Source organism: Pocillopora damicornis, chromosome 4, assembly GCF_964200805.1.
Source record: "Pocillopora damicornis chromosome 4, jaPocDami1.2, whole genome shotgun sequence".
Taxonomy (NCBI): domain Eukaryota; kingdom Metazoa; phylum Cnidaria; class Anthozoa; order Scleractinia; family Pocilloporidae; genus Pocillopora; species Pocillopora damicornis.
In genome coordinates, this window is record NC_142673.1 from 30,307,353 (window position 1) to 30,322,766 (window position 15,414).

A 15,414-nucleotide genomic window follows, 5' to 3' on the forward strand; every position below is an offset into this window, starting at 1 on the left:
GTTATGGTTTAAGTTTAAAACTAAACCATTTTATTTCAATTTGAGCGGACGGCACATTTTTGAAAACCCTAAGCAATATTTCAATATCCGAATATCTTGTTTCGTGGTAAATTCTCATTTAACAATGTCTTCATGCGGTATAACACAGAATTTGACCAGGTTAAGTTCGTGATAAGAGGAATTATTATACCCTAGACTTACTACGTATAATCTGATTGGTCGAGAGCATATATAAATTTACAATAGCGTGTGACACAGTATGAAGCTGACATGATAAATACAATATCTGCAGGGGATATGACACTCAGCGGATATTGCGTTCAAAGTCTGCTTCGTTTTCAAGCCTTCAGTCCGTGTTAAATTTTCAAACTTATGCAGACTCGGAGAGAAGTGTCGTCTTTTGCAGATTACTACTAATGGAAAAATGTAGGATGAAACACTTACTGAATTTGGTTTTCGTATGATATCATAAATTATCAAACCTCGTGTCTGCGTTATCAACATTAGTCTTCGACTTCGGCAAATAATTCAGCCCTCAGTACGGATGATTCATAAGATCATGCTCAACATCATACCATTATTCCTTCTTTGAAGCCATCAAATATTTTTGCTCGCGTGCGACTGGTCTAAAAGTATTACGTTACCGAATATTTCCACAGCTAAAGCTGGAGAACATCCAAAGCACATTTCTGTTAGTTCATAAAATCCTATTAGAGAACACGGAAAAGTAAACCTCCCACGCAACAAACGGTAAGCTATTCGCAAACATTTTTTCACGCGCGTTACAAAATGTTTGAAGGATACTTAAGAGCGACGGTCAGGAAATATCGACCAAAATCTTAATTTCGTGGCAAGAGTTGAAAAATCGCTTTCTTTCGTTTTTTGCCCATAAGTAGCTTTTAGGTAGATAAGATACCTGATGTGGATTGTTCCTGCCAAAAGCTTTTTATTTTTTAGAAAAATTAGAATATCGGTTTTTGTGGTCAGAGTCACAAAATTGGCTAATCATTTACGTGAAATTTGCATACATCAACTTGCCTCTCGTTCGCAAACAAAGTCGTACGGAGAAATTTGGACACTTTATTCCAACAGAATCACTGTTCTTCTTTTACTAGAAGATTCTTTTAGAGCAAAAGCGACACTCACCGAGCAGAAATTATTTAAAAATGAGGAATAGGTTTTATGAATAACAAAAACTCCGTTTTGTTATTGATTTTCGACGGCAATATTGCACATGTGGTATAACTCCAAATTGACTTCATTCTAGTTAAATCCCACATTTAGACATACATCTAAAATATACCTGGGAATTAGCTGGGGTTATTGAAGGAAATCTCTATAAGGCGGTATCGAAGTTAAGGAATTTTCATGGTGGGTCGACGGTAATTGTGTAAACACTTCCAGTTTCGAAATCCATGAAAGTGGATATTTGATCCCCAAATACTCATTTTTCTTAATCCTTGTAGGTTTTACAGTTGCAAAGTTGTGTTTCTACTTAAAGAGTGAGATAGAAAAGCCAAACTGGGTGAGTTTTGGCCATTTTGAAACGCTAAACTCTTTGTTTCGTGACTAAACGTGATATTGGGGAGTCGATCAGTCACGGAATCACAATATTAACAATGTATTTCTTGACGTCGTATGAGAACAGTGTAAGGGTATAATTAAATGAGTAAAACAGCAAGTTTTGGAAAAGATGGCTCTCAAAAGTCGGTTGCCATGGTAACGTCAATGCTGACGTACAAGTCACGACGACTTTAACATGTCCCCAGATGATTTTTAGGAAAAGTCGCTGGGTTTGGTGCTCAAAGCTTGAGTGGCGTGTACATCAATTCTTTATCCAAACCACTAGAACAAGTGTAATTTCCAGTTTCATTTTGTTTTGAGGACATAATAGATTCCCAGAGAAGATCTAGATCATTAGGCGCTATTTCACCAAGAACGGCTGAAACCGCTTGCTTGGCTTTGCGCTAAGGTGGTCAATAGGTTCTTCCAACTTCATTCCTGTAGTGCTTGTCTCGGTTTCTTCTAGGAGGGTTGCTGGTAAATATAATGAAGTTTCTTGCTCTAGTAAGTCATGTGCTACCACCGAACAAGGACTACTTGCAGCAATTGGAAGGTTACACATCACGCCCTAGACAAGGACGCAAAATAAATATAACGTAAACTGTATTAAAAAAAAATTAATTGGGTACATAATTATCAAAGTTAACCAACACTTAGACAAAGATCAATAATCCCTCCTGATCTTTGTTGCCTTTATTATGGACTAAAAATAAAACCTTTTTTGCTGTCTTAATTTATGATAAAAAGTGCCTAATTTATTACATAAAATACCTTTCATTATGACAAATAAGTACGAACTTTAAAGCGAGTAGTAAAGGAAACCGGAGTGGTATATTGGAAACCCGAAACGTTTTTCTGGGCGTTATTCACCGTATTCTTAACCTTGAGAAAATCACATGAACTCGTATCCCAGGCGGTATAAGGTGGAGGGATGCGCGTGTGTAGGTGGGGGCAATTGGAAGCAAAAATGCAGTTTTTTTTAAATGAACCCTTTATTCTTAAAAGACCAATTTGGCCTCAGCTTACCATCGCGGACTACGTGGTCTTTAACTTGTTGCCATTGCTTCAAGTTCTCAGATTTTGGTGAGAATAAAAATAGAAAATCCGCTAAATAAATTTCAACTGTGTGCAGACGCAAGGGCGACATAAAATGCACGGGGTATTAAACCTCTTCATTATCTGCGGAACTCAGGAAAAACTGACGTAGAAGGCACAAAATAAGCATATGGCATTGTTTTCTTGGATACCAGCACACAGTCTGAGGTCCACGAAATCGGTTAATTTGTGCTTTCTATCCCTATTCGTTACATTTCAAGGAAAGGCATTAAGGAAACGGGGCCCGCTCATGCAGATTTTGTGATGATAAGGTCCCTATCCATTTTTTTTTAATCTTTTTTGCCCCGCGGGCCTTGTTTGGTGCCATTGTTAGTAACACTATTTCCATTGAGTGCCAGTTCAGAACTTACAGAAGTCTCAATGGTCTCAGTTTCCTCGTAAGAAAGGTTCTTGGTCTCCGGAAGCTTTGTGGGCAGCTCCCCTATTTTCTGCATGTCAAGATTAACCCGGCAGTTGCGACAAATACCTGTTGAGTGAATCGATGGAAAATGCAGGTTTTTGCTGATACGATATAATCACTATTCTGAACAACTACGGTCTTAATTTACACAAGTAAGGGAACCTGTTTTAAAAAACTTAAATGATAGATTTTCCTGCCCTTTCATATACTTCAACTCTTCAATTCCCTACCCTTTGATATACCTGAAGCCTGATAAAGGTACCCTTTAGGGGCTGAGCCTCCCTGTAACTATCTATAAGCCATCAGGAAATCTGCTTTAAAAAGCTGTAATTTTAGGAGTCCGGTGAAGGCTTCTAAATTTACCTTTTTGCTTCTAATATAAAATGTTAGAATAATGAAAGGAAAAGAAACACGTAAATAAACAAAGGCTATTGAATTTGCGACCGTCACGGCTACTTAATTATTGAAAAAGTCAAAAAAAAAAAAAAAAGAAAAGTGCTTTCAAAGTGCTTTAATTGAAGTGTCAGATTGGACCGCCATTTTAGAGCTGGTCTGTTTGGTTGAAAAAGATGAAAAATGATGTATACATACCTGAACCAACTGGAATAAAAATTCCCAGTTTCTTCTGTATCAAATAACAAGCACTTTTGCCAAGTCCTCGTTCTGCCTTTGCGTTTTTTGGGCTTGTCCGCCGTGCTTCGAGATTAGCGAAGGAACTCAGCACAGATTCGATCCTCGACGCCACCCAATACCAAGGGATGAGCGGTGCCGGGGACAAATCGCTAATTCCGAAAGGTCTAACTCCGAAGAAAAGGATGTAGATACTCTTCCCAAAATAAGTTCGATTTCAGTTTCTACGTCACTTATTGACAAGGAAGACTTATGAACCGCGATGTCTCTTTTGCAGTTCAGAAATGGAATAACCTCAGTTGATCTGCTCCTATCTCTGGGGTCAGAAGAGCAAGAACCGCCGACTAAGGAGCTAAAAGAGCACTTAACGTCCATGATGACACAAAACTAGCAAAACAAATTCACTCTAATTTCGCTAATTAAATATTCCCTCTTTGCATTTAATTGACTAATTCAATTTACTATGGCAAGTAAACTGCTTCGAGCTTTAGCCAACTCTGTCATTTCTTCAACAAATAATAGAAATGAATCCTCACAATTGAAGAAAATATCAATTTAAAAAAGAATCTATGATTTTTGTCTTTCTGTTCCGATTCTTCTGAAACCAAAGGAAGCGGAAAAAACAAGTATAAAAGTTAAACAGGTTAGCCGAGAGCTAATCAAATTACATCCTGATATTTATCAGGGAAACATCTTTCACTGAAAAGGAAAACTTCCACCTTAACAATGAGAAAAAATAACCTCTCTTTGGCCGATTACTTTTTTTTCAATAAAAAAGGACGAAAAGCTCACACCAGAATCGTTTTCAGTACGCTTTCGTGTTGCTGTGTAAAAACTCCGCTTGACGTTACGGTCACGCAACAAGAATTGTTTACTCAGCCGTTGTAAAAAATTTGAATGAATTACTGTCATTTCAAAACCTTCGCGTGAGGCGCTGTAAAGAAAACCCATGCTGATTCTAACATATTATCAAGGAAAACCTTAAATCCCTCTAACGACATAGTTAAAAGGAAAATCTGAATTATATCACATAGTGGAAAAAAACATATGAATTAATGAGGTATTTGCGGGATTTTTCACGTTTGAAAATACAGCACTTTCCTGCGCGTTGTTTGCTATTTATGAACAACAATAAAGATAAATCATATAGTTTCTGGGAAAGTACGGCACTCACTCTATCAAATTTCGGTGTCATGATCCTTTGAATCGTTTTTCCTTGAATACCAAAAGTCAGTTTAAAATATCAATTTCACACTTGCTTGCGGGACCTTTCGGGATCGTCGCGGGTCAAATTCGTTTTTCTCAGTTTTCTCAGAATTAAAGCGCTCCGGAAGAAAAAGAAATACATGAAATTTCTTCTATTCTTAGTAGCTTTTTATAGTCAGAAAATAAGCGAAATTAATTTTTCAACTCTTGCCACTCAATGGTCGATATTTCCTGACCGTCGCTCTTAACACAATAGCCTCCATTTTGCACTAAAATATCATCGTATGTGTGTCCTTGGGCATAATCTGTTCCTCGAATCTCTCGTTTCTCAACGAATTTCACTCTCGAAAAACTGTATCCATACATATTTTTGCACCAAGTAGAGGCTATTGTTGATATCCTCTACTTGAGGCGTCTGTTTTTCTTCGCATATTCGAACACATTTAAGTTTTCAGAAAGTTCTAGAATAAAAGTGAGCTTCATTGTGGACTTGATGGAGGATAATTCAAACATGAATACCTGTGGGCTAACAGTTCTTTGCCGAATACGAGACGAGCAGCGAGCTGATGTAAGTGTTGATGCAACACACTCTAGAGTTTGTAACACAAGACTAAACGTAGTACCGTCATGAAAAATTTGTATTGTTCTCGAATAATAGACATTAATACAACGTATAGTCGGACCCGGCTGTGTTTAAGGGGCACCATATTGGTCAAAGTTCCGAAATTTGTTTCGAAATTTTTTCTCCTCAAGTATTTTAATTTTTACCTCTTTATGCGCCACCGTTATTAAGCGGTCGTGGTCACCCTTGACTGAGTCCCAACTGCTTGTTTGTATTGTTTCCACCTGCATTGTACGACCACTTAAAGTGAAAACACCAAAAAAAACCAATAATAATCTCTCAAGTCAAATTTTCCATGTTTATCTCCCGAACAAATGTTAGCACTTTGAGTTCAAATGTCTTTCTTGTTTGGACTGTTAGGACAAAAAGATGTTTTTTGTTTTTTCATCGCGTTTGGCCCCTATTCTGTCGAAGCTGTATTAAGCGGTTAACCTGTATTAAGCAGCCACCCCTCCATTCCCCGTGGGTAACCCGTCAATACAGGGTTCGATTGTCAATGATGTCCATTTGACGAGAGTCAGTTTCGCATTTGATCCAGGCAGATCAATGTAACAAAGAGAAATGACTAAATACTCCTTAACATGGTCACAGCTTTGATCATAATTTTTTTTCAATGCAGTTTTGAGTATGCAATTGGCGACTCTATGATAAACGGACTGAGCTAAGGATAAGTTGTCAGCCAGAGCTGTCAAGTCCAAAACCAACCTTTCAAACGGCTGAAACTCTATGCATACGCTCAGTTATTACTTCTGAAACTGTGCTTGTCAACATGTAGAGCCTTCAAGCCTCTAGTAAACAGATCCAACTGAGGAAAAGTTGTCAGCAAAAGCAGTTGAGTGAAAAATCAAACTTTCTAAATGTTATCCGTAATGACGGCTAAGGAGCTAGGTAGACATTGAGTTATAATTTCTTATGCCATACTACTAAATATATACAACAGACAGAATATTTAGTTCTTATCAATGTGATTTTAAGTTCTATGTAATCTTAAGTTTTATAATATCCTTAGTATCTTCCTATTTTAGTATAATAAATGTCTGTAATCAGAATTACTGCAATTCAGTTTGATAGGGCCATAAGGGAGAATACAGTCTTGACTGTAATTGCGCACCCTATTGAAATCAAGATTTACTTACTTATTTACTTACTTACTTACTACGACTTCCTTAAAGGAAGTTACAAAGACTGGAAACTCATGGATTACTTTATTTTCTGTAAATTTAGGAACAAAGATAAGCGGATAAAAGATTGAGTATCATTGAGGCTTGGTTCAAATATACCTTTAGTCTGATTTTCTTTTTAGAAGGACCTCCGGTTGCCTATCATATTCTCTGACAGTTCCACGGGTTTAGGAGGTTATGTTCTGATAAGCAGTTAGAAGGTTCTTGCGTCATCTTTATGTGATTAAATATGCGTTGTTTTGGAAGATCACAGTTTACAATAATCACAGGTAAAATAGGATTGATGTGATGACATTTAAATCCTGTTTTTTTTCAGTTTCAGTTTTCACTTACAAGCCAAGAAACTGATTAACAATCAGACGTCTGACAACCGAACGTTTTTCCCTTTTCGTTTAAGCAAGATTCTCCGCGGCTGACAGCGCTGAGTTGTCCCGCCTCATGCGTTGTAGCGGCGCTTCATAGTTCGGACTACTTGAGACCAGGGTTTAAGAAAATTGAAAGATTGATGTACCATTGAGCATCTGCCAGATGTTCTCTCAGTCAGTACATACGAAAAATTCGCTTGATTCAATTGCAAATTTTCATTCAAGTTCTAACCTGAACTACTTAGACTTTAATTCTACATACAACTCTTGAGTTTTCAATAAAGAGATGGTATCTATTTTTTATCATCGGTTTCTTTCGATAGAAAAGACAGGAATTAGATCAAGCTGATCAAACCTCGCAAATAACCGTCAGGTATGAAATTGTGCAGTTCAATTTTGATCAAATGTGCAGTAGAGGTTCCTAGCGTACGCGCGCGGTAACAAAAGAACATAGCTATGAGTCAGCTATGAGTGAACAGTGTGGGTGACGAGAAGAAAGTTCGAGGTGCTTCTCTTATTTTTTTAACAGGCTGACGTCTTGTGCCCTCATCAAACTATCAAATGTTTGGTTAAAAAGCAGTTTCATATTTTCTGATCTGAGTTGTCTCTGCAGTATAAATCTCTGTTTACTTTTAAAAAAATTCATATGCTGATTGAGAAGTAAATTGTTATTTGCAAACCTGTCCGAAGTGAATTTTGCTAAAAGCTGTAGCTACGATATCTCGCGTGAGTTTTTCCCCATACAAAACTAAATGAAAAGCTGTAGGCAGATTCTAGTGATAACTGAAGTGAGTTTTATCTCTGTCTATCGGTAGGATATCTTCAATAATTTACCTCGATAACTTCCTCTTATAATACGATGGCATACTTAAACCCCATAGAATGTTTACAAGTTTATTTAAAGCCCACCAATGTACTTCGTGAATCTCTGGCAGTTGATGAGTATGCAATGATTATGGCTCTGTACCAGCTGGGTTTTTAATATACCAAGAACACTCGCGCCGTTCTTTGTTCTCGGAGCGATCTTTGACGAGACCGGCATTTATAATTTATCACTGATTCGTCATTCATTTGCCATTCACGGTCTGAAAATTTGGTGTCATTTGTGTCAGTCAATACTCAACAAAGAATTCATCGGGGAAAATGTTTAAAAGCCTTTAAAAGAGTAATTCTAGTCATTATCATCAGCTAATGTATATCGAGATACAAGATACGAGAGCTGCATTGATAACTTAAATTATAATTAAAATCAATACAATTGGTCATTCATATATTGACAGGTTTAAAATTTGAAGCCATTCGTGACGTTGAATATCAACAAAACAGTCGGGAGGAAGACGGCGGAAAAGTCTTTGTGAAAACGGCTTCGCACTACAGTATCTGTTGTCTGCTTATCTCTCTCACAGTAAAGGTGTTAACAAAGAGGACAAGACCAACGACAAGAGCGGGAGGACGACAAAAAACATGGAGTTTATCAACAATTCGTACATCACAAACTCAACCAAGCCCCCCACGGTGGGATCTGTTTCCTGGATAGAACAGTATGAAGAACCAAAAGCTCTTTACATTTTCCGTTTAACCCTCTTCTCCGTGATCATCTCGGCCAGTGTGATCGGCAACTCGATGGTTTGTTATGCTGTGTGTACCATACCTTCCCGCAAGCCTCTGTCCTACCATCTCGTCGCTAACATGGCCTTCGCAGAAATTCTAAGCAGTGTTTGTTTGGCTGTTATGTTTGCGAGCGGGCAGAATCCAACTGACGTCGTTCTTCAAGAGGCCGCATGCATTTTGAATCCGTTGCAAGTAGTTGCTCTTCTCGTTGTGATCTACTCACTGGCTGCCATCGCTTTTTATCGTTACAGATTCATTGTAAACCCTTTTCCACGCGGACCGTCTGTTAAGAAGATTACAATTCTGACCATATCTGGGTTGTGGCTGATGTCATTTGCCATCGCCTGCCCCTTTTTCTTCGGTCTCAGATTTAGAAATGGTGTATGCATCGAGCTGCCTGTCACAAACAATGAGTACTATGCAATAATTAGATTCATCCTGAACTACGCTTTACCTTATGTGATAATGCTGGCATCCTACGGAGCAGTGGCGTGGAACTTGAAGATGCGAATTGTACAGATTAACGAAAGAAATCGGACCTCGACTGCCGAATCGTCTTGTGTTGTCGAAGATCAAATGGAGCTAAAAGATTTGGGAGAGGACACGAGAATGAAGGAACGAAAGAGTGTCGTGTTCGATCAGAATAACCGAAGAGAAAGCAAACCCGAAAACACAGACCCAGAGAAAGATTTACTTAAGATGATTTTTATGCTTATCATTATTTTTGTTGCCTGCTATTTTCCGTATCAAGCCCATTATGTTTGGGAAAGAGTTTGCAACATCACTGCGTATCAATTTAGATATCATCAACTCTTTATTGATTATAATTTTATTTTGATTTGCCTTCCCAGCGCCTTACATCCTTTTTGTTATGGAACAATGAACAGTTTCTTTGCTAAGGCGTTCTCCAAAATCATTCTTTGTAGACCTTATGACTAATGTGTACCTCAAGTCGCAAGTGGAACTTTGGATAAACCTTTACCAAGCTGTGAAACTGACTCATTTTTGAATCGAACTCAATAAAAGTTCTACGCTCCCAGTGTGGCAGCTGTAAATGTCTGGCAGCCATCTTGGACACGAAAGGAATGTCCTCCAGTCGAGAGTTCCAGAGTTTAAATACCGCAAAAGATTGTTCGCGGAAAACTGTTTGCTTTCGAACAACTTTGAAAAAAAATACCCATTATAACGATGCAAGCGTGGTAGAGGTTGATATGTAAGAGTATGTTTATTTTAAAAATACAATTCACGTCAGTGAGAGCACTCGTATCAATAGTCTCCTTTGCCTAAATCACAGGAACACTGTAAAACGGATACCTTCAGTAACGTATTGAAAATTGAGTTATGCTGGGGATCGTTTTCAGCAAGATCAGATTGAAGCAAACCAGCCTTTCAATTTGTCGTCGAAAATAACGACTTCCTGCCGCCACATGCATTTTGTATAAAAACTCTTGAGAATCACATATCGGTGATTTTGCTTGGAAAATTACTTAGACTAGAAGCTCATAGATTATTTTCTGATCATTCAGTTCCTTGAGCAAAATTTGCCAGATGATATATAATTTAAACCATTGTATATAGAAGTATATGGTTTAATGAGACGAAGCTGATTAAAGGATTTTAAAATGTGATCAATAACTGTAAAAGTCCTCTGAAGTACTTCAGGAAAGTTTAATGTGTGTTTTTTGGAAGGATGGGGGGGTATTTTTGTCAACATAAAAATGCCTGAAAAGAACTGATTCTGTGGGCAAAGGAAAATAATTTGACTCCTAATAAATCGAACTTATAGGGAAAGCGAAAGAGCTTCAAGTAATCGAGTGATCGGGTTATCGGGCGTAGGGAACAAGTGACCAGAAATACGAAACAGATGGTGTATTTTGTACTTTTATAAATACATCGCATATTTTAATAAAAATTAACCACAGATATGTCGGGTTACATAAAAATTTCAGCAAGCAGCGAAATCAGCGCTGGGTTTGAGTCTGCAAATGTTCCAGTTATTGGATATGGATCTGTGTTGAAAAGAAGAGGGAGAAACTTCGAGAACAATCATTACAAGCGTGTCTTTGTTCGGAAGAAACACACGCATTTGATGGAAAGTCATCATGAAAACAAAACCTGGGGTAATTATATTTAACGCTGAGTGTGAGTCGATGTGTTTTAAACATCCTCAGGGCTCCAGACATAGCGACAATCAGAAGTCAAAACATCCTGCAGTTCAAATTTGTTGACAAGAACCTCGAGGTTGTTTACAGCTGATAGAGCTAAAGAATATTATAGATCTCATAAGGTAGATGAAAGAAGGAAACGGGAAAATCTACCTTTAAACATCTCTCAGATGTTCCTTCAGTCGGTAAACATAACATATTCGTCGAAATTAAACAAATTTTGAAGAGTATTAATACAAACATTAAAGTACAGACTGTACATAAATAATAACTATATTTACAAGTTCTAACAAATGACAAAACTGAGTTGTCAGTCATAAGATGGACCTAACTATTTTTTTTCTCTTCATTTCAAGAGATCATTGGTTCTTTTCAAAGAAAATGACAGAGTTATAGACACATCGATCTCAACGATAATATGATAACCGTCTTGAAAACGTGCTGTTCAATTTTAATTAAAATGTGCAGAGGAGTTTCCTGGGATAGTGTGTGGTTGAACGGCATCATGACACTATTACGAGTTATGAGTGAGTTTTCCGAGTGATGAGTTAAAATGCGTCTTCTTCGATGGTCGTGTATGCAGTTGAGGGCTTTTTCTTGGCGAAAATTCCAGATGTTAAAGAAAATCGCGGCCCTCAAACGCCCGAAACACCGGGAAAATGTCATACCACTAAGCTGGATTGCCACTGTAGCGTTTGTCCACGCGCGTGAGCGTGCGCTTAAAAAAATTACATGCGTTGGTACTTTGAGATGAACGTTTACCTACTACGTACGTTTTACGCACGTTGCAATCGTAAGAGTGCAGAGTAAAGTTGCACAGTCTTCAACTTCTTCGCGCAGGCCAAAATTTTTCTCACGTTAAAAGGCGTGGTACTGATTTTTACGTGGCGGTGAAAATTGCTCGCGTACGTTTTCTTTACGCACGTTTTGCGAACGGAAAACCTGGCAGCACTTTGACGGCTTATGAGGAACCGGTAAAATTTGTTAAAAGCCCTTGCTACGTCACAATTGATATTCGCGTGTTTTTTCCCCCAAACAAACCTAAGTGAAAATCTGCTTGCAAATCTAGCGAGAATTGAGCGGCGATCAGTCTACTCCATCGCTATATATGATATCTTAAATTATTCAGAACGATTTCAAATTCCTCTGATTATACAACGGTATCTATAAGCCACAGGTTTGTTTGAAAGAAAAAAATTTCTGCATTTGCGAAAGGTTTGGGCTCTAAGCTTTTTGTTGTTGTGTCAACAAGCTGTGTTTACGCTATTCACCGTGAAATTTTCCCGCGCAGTCGTTTGACAAGACCAACTTTTTTAAAATAATTTTTTTGTGTCCTTTGATCTTCATCGGAATTTTCATACTCTCAACAAGGTCGCAGACGCAAAATTTTGTAAATAAAAAAAACCTCTTCTCAACGGTTCATCACAAACGTTTTCACGTACACAGTTACTATTTTAAAACTTCCATATAAGGAACAGGCTTTGATATCTTTTTGTCATGCTTTCGCAAAGAATGATTTGATGAAGAGATAGCATCATCATAAGAAACAAGCGCCATGAAAATGAATGATAATCAGGCTACCTTAGCTGCTCTACAATAAATTAAAGTTTTTTTCTACGATCACATTTCTACCTATAAGTGTCTGTTCATCTATCTTACTATGAAATTTTGCTTCAATACCTGCGTTATATAGAGTACTCGTAACGCTTACTTCTTTTTATAGTAGCAGAAGATTCTTCACAGCACAATCTCCAAGAAATAAAAACTAGGCAGCTTCCTGGCAGTATTTTTAAAGTCTTGTTCAGCTTATTTAAGGTCAATATCGATTTATGGAAACGATTCGAAGAAAGGTCGAAATTTAGGCCGACTGTACAGCATACCATACTAACCTAATCAATAATTCACCACCGAAATAAGATGGAGCATTATTCGATTTAATTCATAAAAAAATTTCGATGGTCAGCAAGATAAACATCCCGTGGAGCCAATGAAAGCGCAGGAAAACACGAGTTATCGATTAGCGATTGGTTTTAATCTATCATGCGGTTGGTCAGGAGGGTGACGCAAATTTTCTAAACCAATCTAAGTCATAAAGCATGGCAATGTAACGCCAACTTCATCTTTGAAAGATAATTTACCAGCAGCATACTGTACTTTCTTGATTCAAAGGCGGCTATCCACATTAGAAATGTTATAATAAGAACTTTTATCACATAAACTATGATGTTATACAAGGATTTCCAGCCCCAAGAAAAGCCGTAACAACACACGTGAAAAAATATCGTATTTTTTCACGTGTGTTTGATATCGCCAATCAGCTGCTGACACGTCACTCGCCTTTCGCGCCACTCGGTCAGGTTGGTGAATGAACGGTGTAGCCTTCACTGTTCTCAATCCAAGGTCGTTTGTTGGAACTTTTTCAGATTATGGCTTCTAAAACACTGAAAAATCGGTTTCACTTACTGAGACAGACGTTCAAACTTTCCTAGAAGGGGACAAATACCAAAATACGGAAAGAAAAACGGCAAGTTACGTATTCAGTGTTCTTTGGTAATGGCATTTCTCGCGGCTGAGAACGAAAATCATCAAATGGAAGATTTACCACAGGCCGATTTTGGAAGATTACTTCTGTTGGTAAGAACCAAGTCAATAAGGAAGGATTCTGTATTTTGAAAATTATGCCCATTGTTTGTTTTTGTAGTGTTTCAACGCGCTTTTTCATCATGAGGCTTGGTGCCAACACACTTTGCGATTTTTATTCGGGATTGTCGATCCTTTCATTTTCATTCATTGGTCCAACTTTTCTTGTCAATAAAGGGCTATTATGTCTATACGATAAACAAAACAATACATGGACGCGCGTAGATATAAAATTTCTCTTCTCGTGTTCAACTCGACGTCTGACTCGATCGCTGCGATCACTCGTGAGCTATCGAGTCATCTTCATTGTCATCATCATATCTTTATTTGATAGGTAGGTTATAAAATGGCAACCTTACAGCTGATGTGGACCTACTATATTTTAAGATAAAAGATAAATAAACGTAAAATAAGATTAATAAACCTGGAGTTAAGTCCTAAATAAGAAACAAAATGAATACAAATATAAATGCGTCATAATATATCAGAAATAGTAGAAAGTTGAATTGTTATTATGAACAACAGAGCCACCTCCCTTTCCAAAATTTATATTTACAACATCATTTTTTGCCTTTTTAAGCCTATTTTTAAAAGCAATTGGATCGGAAAAGTGTCTTAAATTATCCGGTAATGAATTCCATGCAATTGCTGCCCTGTGTACAAAAGAACTACGGCCAAGTTCTGTATTAGGTCTATCAATTAAAATATTTAGCGATTTTCTGAGATTTTAACTATTGGAACACGTAACAACCAAGGAATTTACTTCATCTAAGCCCAAGCCATAAAATGCCATGTGAGTGATAGTTAGAATACGAAACTTATAGAAATACTCAAGAGGCATCCACCCAACTCTTGCTAATATATCATCATCCTTCATACATTTTGGTAAGTTATGTATCGGTCTAGCAATTCTAATATGTTTCATTTCTAGTTCTTTAAGTTTGGTGCCAGACCCCCATATCACAATTCCATATAAGGCACTTGGGATTACTGTCTTAAAGTAAATAGTTTCTAAAATAGATTTGGGTAGATAACTTATACGTCTCAGCAGTTTAACTTTCATGTGAAATGAAGAACAAGTTAGTTCGATCAGTGCTGAGACCAAGATAATTTGTCATCGATTGTAACTCCGAGGCACTCAGAGGAGGATACGTGCCAAATGATGTCGTCGCCCCACTTCAGAGGTTTCATAGGACCTATGAAGGGCTTAGTGCTCAAAATCATTGCTTCGAATTTACCTTCGTGGACAACCAGTCTGTTCTTAAGACTCCACGAATTAACCTGGTCTCAGACTTCTTGTAAAATTATGACAATATACTCGAAGAGAAATTCCATATCTACGCGCGCCCAACTTGTAACTGCGTGGTTGTCAGAATGAAATGTTAGAGTGAAAGAAAGCGATCAGTATTTTCTTTCTCAGCCGTTTGTAGTGCCGACTGTCGATCAATTTGTTGGACCCTGCGGTGGCCCGCTTGAACGAAAAAAACCGTAGGATGGCCAGGTTTATCGAAAAACTGGCACATAGCCTTTAATTTTTCAGAAAAATCAGAGTCGTCACTACATAGACGACGAAGTCTGAGATACTGTGAAAAAGGTATGGAATTCTTGATGTGTGATGGATGCGAAGACGAATACAAGTAACTGTGAATCTGTAGGTTTGTAGTAAACACTAGTACGTAGACCTTTGCCTTCGATTGAAATTCTGATGTTAAGAAAAGCCAAAGAAGTGTCGAAAATTTCCCAGGTATTTTCCCAGGTATTTCTTAGTACAGGGGAGAAACGTTGAAAGATAGGTCAGCAATATTAAAGATGAATAATAATCTGTTCTTGAGAATTTACATTGGTCAATCTTTCCTATACAGGACTTCATGGTAAAAGTTGGATTGGAGATGTCAACCACTTTTACTGGAGGTAA

General features: G+C 37.7%; 1 protein-coding gene, 1 long non-coding RNA gene and 1 pseudogene across 3 annotated transcripts; 1 reads left to right on the forward strand and 2 right to left on the reverse strand.

Moving 5' to 3' along the window:
• Positions 1 to 803: 803 nt before the first annotated feature.
• On the reverse strand, positions 804 to 6,135 carry LOC149047685 (uncharacterized). Of its 2 annotated transcripts, XR_016185781.1 has the most exons (3): positions 3,671 to 6,135; positions 3,030 to 3,145; positions 804 to 2,131 (listed from the first exon to the last, which is right to left on the reverse strand). It is a non-coding gene; the product is annotated as an uncharacterized LOC149047685 (long non-coding RNA). The 2 variants fall into 2 exon arrangements; XR_016185780.1 differs by lacking the exon at positions 3,671 to 6,135 and having other exon boundaries at positions 3,030 to 3,664.
• A 1,516-nt stretch (positions 6,136 to 7,651) lies between these two features.
• Positions 7,652 to 10,322, forward strand: LOC149047686 (substance-K receptor-like). The gene has a single exon (XM_089203634.1). The coding sequence runs from the start codon at positions 8,548 to 8,550 to the stop codon at positions 9,631 to 9,633; it is 1,086 nt and encodes a 361-aa protein (XP_089059760.1). The 5' UTR covers positions 7,652 to 8,547; the 3' UTR covers positions 9,634 to 10,322.
• A 3,355-nt stretch (positions 10,323 to 13,677) lies between these two features.
• On the reverse strand, positions 13,678 to 14,723 carry LOC149047687 (uncharacterized; annotated as a pseudogene).
• Between the last annotated feature and the right edge of the window lie 691 nt (positions 14,724 to 15,414).

Bases quoted from the DNA above. Each gene is read 5' to 3' on its own strand.
- LOC149047686 (XM_089203634.1), top strand. From the start codon at position 8,548: ATGGAGTTTATCAACAATTCGTACATCACAAACTCAACCAAGCCCCCC.